The sequence below is a fragment of the Asparagus officinalis genome, chromosome 5, assembly GCF_001876935.1.
Source record: "Asparagus officinalis chromosome 5, Aspof.V1, whole genome shotgun sequence".
NCBI lineage: Eukaryota > Viridiplantae > Streptophyta > Magnoliopsida > Asparagales > Asparagaceae > Asparagus > Asparagus officinalis.
In genome coordinates, this window is record NC_033798.1 from 14,899,827 (window position 1) to 14,908,365 (window position 8,539).

Genomic DNA, 8,539 nt, shown 5'->3' on the forward strand with positions numbered 1-8,539 from the left:
GAGAGTAGTAGAGAGAGAAATAGATGAGTTTTGTTGTGAGAAAATGAATTGAAACCCCCCCTCTATTTATAGAAGCAGCCCCCTAGGTAAATGACCAAAAAACCCTCGAAAAATAGCCGTTTTTTGACCGTTTTAAGGGGCAAAACGGTCAAAAGACCAAATCTGAGCCTTTTAGCCATCATTGGCCAGCCTCGCGTGAAGGCCCGCGGCCCAGCCCGGCCCGGGCTCAGGCCGGCCCCGGGCCAGCCCGGCCCGGCCAGCCCGGCCCGGCCCGGCCCGGCGGCCCGCCGGCCCGGCCAAACGTCACATTGCTGACGTTCGGCCCGCGCCGCTGCGGCCTGCGGCAACGGTCACGTCTGTGACCCGTTTTAGGGCCGGCGCCCGCGGCCCGCGCCATTCGATGCCAGGTGCCCATTTTTGGGCACTACTTCCGGCGCCCGGGCGGGCCCGGACGCTGGGCAACTCGCCAACGGCGGACCGGCGCCCGCGCACGGACCCGGGTTTTGCTCCGGCGTTTTCGGGCTCCGCGGCCGGGTCCTGCGCACGACCGGCGCCGGCCCGGGCCGGGCCGCGACACCGGGCGGGACACCGGGCCGGGCCCGGGCTCCGGGCTTTTTGGACACCCATATCTTAAACTGATTCAAAATTTTCAAACTTTCTAATTTTCCAAACTATATATACAACTTAGATTGTATTATTTCTGACTACTTATATATTATTACTATTTTATTTTGTATGCTTTTGCTACATTAATTTTTATATATTAAACAAATCTGTGCATCCCAGGGACCTAAAACTAGTATAACATAAAACAGCTAATCTTCAATGCGGTTCACGTTGATATAGATAGCTACCAAAAGACGTTTATTATAATACATCTATTATATAGTTCCCAATATTTTAAGATATCATTTCTGCCGTTTTCGAAGCTGGTGATTATCTTTTCTCATAAAAATAATCTTTAGTCCCCTAACATTGTTGTCGGTTTTGGTGAACTTAAAAAACAATTTAAAAAAAACTGGATTCGGTCTCGGGCTTTACAATCCCAGTCAAAACCCGACCCGTTTCGAGCCCTATCTAAACCCAAGGAGCCTCTCCCCCAAAAGCCTCCTTCACCCGCCATGGCTCTCCCCCTGTCATCCTCCATCTTCCCCTCTTCGTCAACTCCATCCCTCCCTTTTACAAAAACACCCTCGAAACTTTTTCCCTTTACATTCTCCCCCCAAAACATTAATTTTCTTACACGCCGCGCTCTCCCCTCTCTAAAGGCCACGCTCGCCGTTGACTCCCCTCCCGCTGCCAACGCCGGCGGGGGAGGAACGGGGAGAGTGCTGCTGGAGGTGAAGGATCTGAGGGCTGTGGTCGCGGAGTCGAGGCAGGAGATCTTGCGTGGTGTTAATCTCACTATTAACGAGGGCGAGGTATTGAGTTTTGGATAGTTTGATTTGATTAGGTTTTTGATTTTTTTTTTGTTGAAGTAGTGGTTTTTGATGGGGTTTGATGAAATTGGATTAGGTTCATGCGATTATGGGGAAGAATGGATCAGGGAAGAGCACGTTCTCAAAGGTGGGTTTTTTTTTCTTTATGATTGATATGTGGTCTCTGTTGATATTTTTGAGTGTTTTAATTTCTTCAAGTGTGTGGATTTGATCTATTTGTGGCTTTGATTGCTAGGAGAAGTGATTAGGCTTCTCTTTTACACTAAGAGATTAGATAATAAATGTGTTTATTGGCAGGGAATTAGCTCCTAGCGGGGATAAAATGAGAGAGAATTGTTTGAGATGATTGGTCATGTGCAATGGAGTTCATTAAATGCACCAGTTGAGAGGAGTGACTGATAGGATCATAAATCTATAATTAACGGAGAAGGAAAAACTAGATATAGGTCTAAAGAGGATTTTGTTAGACGCCATTAAAAAGAATATGATAATGGTTAACTTAGTGAAGGAATTAGGCTAGGAACTGAGTGGGTAGTAGAATTCATATATTCTGACCCATAAAGTTTGGGATAAAACGCTTTGCTATTCTTGTTGTTGGTTTTTTTTTTAATTGTGAATTCTTGATAGTAAATCTATATTACCCATAGTAGGAGCTGAATCTTGTTTCAGAAAACAGGCTCACACGGGCTTTCTCTAGTGAAACATCCCAGAGTTAAGATGATTTTATACTTTAAGAATGTTTTTTTGGCTTTTGCCTAGGACCTACATGATTTAGGTAGATTCCATTAAGAACTGGACCTATAAGAGTTGTGTGTGCCAAACGATTTGGAGTCATGTACAGGGTAGAAAGATATATAGGAGGTCCTCATTGCTGATTGACAGTTTTTGGAATTAGCACTGCTGATCTGTAAATATTTTCTAAAGTTGTCTTACCAAGGGAGCCTATCTTATGAAGACTTTTGGAGCCATGTGTTATAATTATGGAACTCGGGAAATTAAAAACCATAAAGAAATGTGCGCATGTGAAAAAGAATGTTTAGAGCATGTGCACAACATACATGCGAAGAGTGTCTAGAGAGTGGCATTTACGAGAAATTGAATTTAACATCAATTGAGGGTTTTGTGTGTGCGCGCGCGCGTCTGGAGGGTTGGTTGTGGTGATTTGGAGATGTAGAATAAAGACCAAAAGGGTATGTAATCTAAAAATACAATGTAATCCTAATTGAAGGTATATCTACGACTATGATAGAAACGACAAAAAGGAGTTTGGGTTTAGGCTTTAAAGAAATTAGTAAGCTGCTAGTTCATCTGAAGAGATTGCAGTTATTAAAGTTGAATGAAAGGAAATGATTCAAACACCAATCTCTAGCTAACTGGGTTGAAACTCTTTGTTTCTTGTACATGTAGTCTGCTTTTGTCCATTCCGATGTAGGATTTGCTTCCTTGGACACAAAGTATACGTAATCTGTACAACATACTGACAGAAAATGTCGCTGAAGTTACATGTGAAGGCTTTTAAGGAACATTTCATCTCTCATTGGCTTTTCCTAAATGTCTGTGTTCAAAATTTTCAAAGGCAAGACTTCTGTTTCATTCCTACACTGCCTCACATCTTTATGGCAGTGTTGCATTGTTTTTTAGCTTACCTCATTGATCAATTTGAATATTGACGATATTTTTTCTATGACCTTTTAGATTATTATAGCTCAACACTTTGTATCTGCTGCACCTCATTTAAGGCGTCAAGTAAATCATATTATCAAGTTTACCTAGCTTTACAAAGTGTTGAATGAGGCCTTATTTATTACAGGTTCTTGTTGGGCATCCAGATTATGAAGTAACAGAAGGTACTGTTGTCTTCAAAGGTGAAAACCTGCTTGAACTGAAGCCAGAGGAGAGGTCTCATGCCGGTCTCTTCATGAGTTTTCAGACCCCAGTTGAGATACCGGGTGTGAGCAACATGGACTTTCTACTTATGGCAGCCAACGCTAAAAGGAAAAAGCATGGGCAACCAGAGCTATCTCCTCTTGAGGTGTGCATAAAGTTCTCCAATTTGACTTTCTATCCCTGTTACATTAACTAAAATTCAATTTTCTTCTCTTTTTGAAATTGTGGAATTCTGAATGCTATGTCATGCATTCCTTGGCGCCTTGCATCCAATTTTGGTTCACTGAACTCTGATTCTGCTTCAGTCATGTTCTTTATGGATACATATAAGTGTTTAATTGCTGACAGCAACACATGTTTTTGTTTCTATGGGTGCGGGAACTTTGTAATTCACAAGTTGTTTTTCTCTTCTTTTTCCTTGTTTGCATAAGGGCCATATTCTGGTCTTGCACCTAGTAGCTCCCATAATCCAAACCCACATTTTAACCAGGTCTCAGGTTCATGAGTTCCAATTATTTAACAGTACCGTGTAGTATTTTCCCAAGGAGAGTAGAATTAAGTTTAATTGATGTTATCAACTTCTCCTATTTGTGCCACATAGCATTCTTTTCTATGCATTACATCCTTCTATTGACTAAGTTGCGTAAAAACAGTAATGGGTGAAGTTGGTGTGACGAAATCATCTAAATTCTGTTTTTGAATTGAAGCATACATGTTTACTTATTGCAATTCGCATCACAAAATTCCTCTCTTTTTTTTAATTTCCTTTTGTGGCACACCCTTTAGATATCCAAGTAGAGTTCTCTTTTGCCTTTTTTCTTGATTCTGATACAGGACTTTGGTTGAGCAAAAGCCCACTTTGTTGTGATTGATCTGTCAAAAAGACTTCTAATTAACACAACAAAAGGAGAAACCCCTACTAGAGTGGACAAACACATATCCGTCCTTTATTATACCTGGCGGTGGACAAAATTTTATCTTTTTTCCTTTTTCATGTAGCCTTTCAGCATCCTGTTTGAACCAGTTTCAAGTCACAAGTCTGTCAAATTTCTCATATATAGTTGGAAGCTTCATTTCTTAATTGTTTCCCTCAGCTTAACGTGCATTATTACCTAGAAATGGCCTGCATCTAATTCATAATAGATAATCTGGAAATCGTTAATAACTTTTACTCGTCAATTTAATGTAAGAGAGATGAAGACAAGGTCAATTTGGAGTCCTTTTTACAGCACCCCCCAAACCTCCCACGCCACCCAAAAAAAACACACACACACACACACACAACCCCTACCACCACCGCCGCGAAAAACAGGGGTCTGTACATGGAGCTGCCATTGCATTACTATTGAAATCAGCAGGACACAATTAATTGTTTCTGAGACCAACAAGGGATTATACATGTATACACAAGGAAAATGGTTTTGAGAGTACAATACGAGTTTGTAATTTGGATACAATTTATATTTCTATCCTTTATCTCATGTGTAGAATATAAAATTTTAACCTATATTATGAATCATATATTGCTTTCTTTCATTTGGTGTAAGATCATGTACTTTAGCTTGAGTTGTTTTCTTTGTGTAGTTGACTGTCAAATAATCAGCAATATACTTTCTACTTGTGCAGTTTTTTGGTTACTTAAGTCCCAAACTGCAAGCTGTGAACATGGATTCAAAGTTTTTAAACAGAAATGTAAATGAAGGGTTCAGTGGTGGTGAAAAGAAGCGTAATGAGATTTTGCAACTTGCGGTATGAATTTTGTCACTTATTGATGAGCTAAAATTCTTCTTCTAGATTATAGGAAAAGGTATTTATTTCTTACATTAGTACTCTATTAATTGCGATTTAACTTTATCAGGCATGATTGCCTTCTCGGAGAACCTGAGATAATCTTTACTAGAGTTATTTTAGAGCATCAAATGAATCTAGTCTAGAAGGTGGCATTTCAATGTTGTTTGTCTGTTCTTTGTAATCAATGGTGCTCAAATCGCTTTCCTTTGTGTCATGAGGTTTCAGGTCTGTTCGTATCAATGTAACCTGAAAAAAATTTGAGTGAACCCTTGCAAGTTACTGAGTTTCTATTTATTTGGTGAATACAAGGTTAAAAACATTGTGGACAATTGATGGGTGAATAGGAAACAGTATTAAACAGTGACAGAGTGATTTAGTTGTTACTTCAACTAGGCCTTTGTTAAAACATGGCTCAAGAACGGTTGTCCTCCAACCAAATATCTCTCCAACGGTTTCTCTTCAGAGCCACTGAGTTTTCAATTCTTCTTACTATCCTAGCTATTTAATGATGTGTTCTTATCCTTTTCTTTTTTGTCGAGGGTTTTTCTCCATGCATAGCGTCTTCAAGTCCCACACAAATGCTTGTTTGCTCATCTGATACCTAGGATTTTGGTAGTGGAACATGTGCTTAAATAATTGTTAACCACGGTCTTCCAATTAAGTGTATGTTCTCTGTTTAATAGGCTACATAAGAAGAGAGAGGTACAGGTCCAATGGAGTTTCCGTCGGGCGTAACTGTAAATTTGAACCAAGTCAATCCATGTTTCCACGACACCACCCTGAAAACAACCCTATTTGCTCCTATGAATAGTTCATGTGACCTCAATGAAGTCACGAAGAAATGGGTGCTTCTTCCTGAGTATCAAAACAATATTGTTCAACTAAGACTACTTCTCAGTGCGTATATTAATGATGTTATTTTTTAGTAAACTCAACTTCCCAGTGCTTTGATATTATTTTTGAGTAAGCTCAACTTCGCTCAAACTTAATCTCCTATGTTGTTATGCAGCTCATCCTATGAGGATTGCTGATTTTTTCAAAATCTTTTGATTAACGTTTACACTACTATCTTCAGGTTTTGGAGGCAGAATTGGCTATTTTAGATGAAATTGATTCTGGTTTAGATGTTGATGCACTTCAAGATGTTGCCAAAGCTGTGAATATGCTTTTGACACCTCACAATTCCATATTGATGATCACTCATTACCAGCGGCTGCTGGATTATATCAAGCCGAACTATGTACATATAATGGTAAGACTCGGAATTGAAGGATTAAATGCTAATTTAGTTAATGCTGGGTTTCTTCTTTGTCAGAGTTACAATTATCTTCTTAACTTATATAATAGCAAAGCAGCCTGTTATACTATGATTTCCTCCATCGCCATCTGTATGCGTGCAACATATAGTTTTTTGGACCAATTTTTTCTCCATAATAATTAAAAGTAACAAATATGTTTCTGGATTTTTTTCCTGAGATTATTGTCTGCTTTGAAGTGGTTGCCGATGAAGAAGGTTACACTTTGTCTCACTAAGTACTAGTTTATGTCTGTGCTGGCAGTATTTTTGAACTACTTGTATTACGTGCTTCTACATTAGTCTAATAAGTATTCTACTGAAAAAGTAATATATCACAGTTTGTAGAATACTAAGCATATAAATTCCTATGTTTAGGAGGATGGCAACATTATAAAGACAGGCGACAGTTCACTAGCAAAACTACTTGAAAAGGAGGGCTACAAAGGCTTTTCTGAACAATAAAACAGGTAAGAAGAAACATCCTTTTCTTTAATTACTTCCTTATGTCTGTTTATTATCTATACTACTATATTTGAAAATTTGTGAGGGTAGAAAATATTTTGAAATAAAGGAGGAATGTCCTTCAAAGCTACTAAAGGCATGAGGGCAGTTTTGTCATTTCACATGAATATTAAATCCTTCACAATTCCCTATGTACCACAAGATACTTAAGCACATTCCCTCTCTAGCAAACAACACAATAAAAAAAACTTTGAAAGTAAATATTCTATTAGAAGATACAAACCTTTCAAATAAAAATTAAAAATAAAGTAAAATGATGCAATTACAATAATTAAACCTAGGAATCTCAGAATTTCAAGAGGAAATTTTGTATAAAATCAAACTAAAGATTTTTCCTAATCATGGTATAGTTCTTAGGATAGAATACGATGGTGAACAACAAGTAATGAAGTATCTGTTTAGTTAATAAATAAATCTTTGAAAATTAGAACTTTTAAAAACTTAAAATGATGGACTAGAAGTATAAAATTAAAGAAATGACATTAACATTTATAATAAATTAAAATATATATAATTTATGTTATTTTAAAAATCAAGATTATATCTATACGTTTCTTCTTTTTTAATATAAAACTTTTGAAATATTTTTAATATCCAGCGTGTGCGTTTGCACATGCAAAGCTTCTAGTCTCCAATTAAAAGATTGAAATTTCTTTTTCATCCCATGCATAATATATATGATATGATTTCTCATGACGCATTATTCTAATTTGCAGACTTCAGAAAATGCATTGAGGGAGCAAGCACATTCTAGAGGGAAAGCATCAGCTCCTTGTCAACCATTAACAGGTTAAAGTAAAGATTTTTGGAGTTTGCCTGTTTTCTTTCCCTGGCTGCTCGCTGAATCTGGATGGTAATATGTGGGAGATTTTCTGTTGTATATCCTGTAACATCACCTCTGATCTTGTTGCACTTTGCTAGGCATCAATTTTTTGCCTATGCTTTGTTGATAGAGAGTTAGATATGAGCCCACGTCGCATAGGCTGACCTTATTTTCTGAATATTTCATCATACTTCACGAAATATTCTCCGATACTTTGAAGCCAGGTTTATCTGTGCTTAACATTATTATTATTAGTGCGAAAGTGAGATAATAAAAAGTAGCAGTTGCTACTTCCCGTGCAGTTGCTTTGTGTGTTGGGTTCATATTTTCTCTCGCATAAACTTTTGGTATGTTGTAAATAGTCGAGTATCTGCTATTGGAGTACAGAAGCGTGTTACTCAGAAACTCTCTTCGAGTGAGAGATTGATAAGACACAGGTTAACTTGATTAATATGCATTTGGTTTGTTTTTTATCTGTGTTGGTCCTATTGTAGCTTCTATGGATGCTTTTTTCAAAAGCTTTCACAATTTTGGTTGACACTACTATTGAAATGTCAAAATATTGGGCAAGCCTTTGTTACCGTTAATGCTACTGGTCCTAGTTAATTAGTGTGACGAAATATGAAATGTGGAGTTGATGAGATAGTGAAGAGCTAGTTGATGAAATGGTCTTGTGTTAAAAAAGGGGACCGCTGCTTGTGTTGATGCATGAGCTGAGGTTACATTGGAGTGAAGTCCTCTCCTTCTCTCCTTTTCTTAAAAAATACATCCGACGCATAC

At 38.1% G+C, this 8,539-nt stretch overlaps 1 protein-coding gene across 1 annotated transcript; it reads left to right on the forward strand.

The window, feature by feature from the left end:
* LOC109843163 (ABC transporter I family member 6, chloroplastic-like) lies at nt 1,099-8,082 on the forward strand. The gene is made up of 7 exons (XM_020412097.1): nt 1,099-1,421; nt 1,516-1,566; nt 3,250-3,471; nt 4,953-5,075; nt 6,193-6,369; nt 6,790-6,881; nt 7,653-8,082. The coding sequence occupies exons 1-6, from the start codon at nt 1,122-1,124 to the stop codon at nt 6,874-6,876; spliced, it is 960 nt and encodes a 319-aa protein (XP_020267686.1). The 5' UTR covers nt 1,099-1,121; the 3' UTR covers nt 6,877-6,881; nt 7,653-8,082.

Excerpts from the sequence above, each read along its gene's own strand:
- LOC109843163 (XM_020412097.1), top strand. The coding sequence starts at position 1,122 with ATGGCTCTCCCCCTGTCATCCTCCATCTTCCCCTCTTCGTCAACTCCA. Across the intron at positions 1,422-1,515 it reads TCACTATTAACGAGGGCGAG|GTTCATGCGATTATGGGGAA; the intron begins GTATTGAGTTTT and ends AAATTGGATTAG. Across the intron at positions 5,076-6,192 it reads ATGAGATTTTGCAACTTGCG|GTTTTGGAGGCAGAATTGGC; the intron begins GTATGAATTTTG and ends TACTATCTTCAG.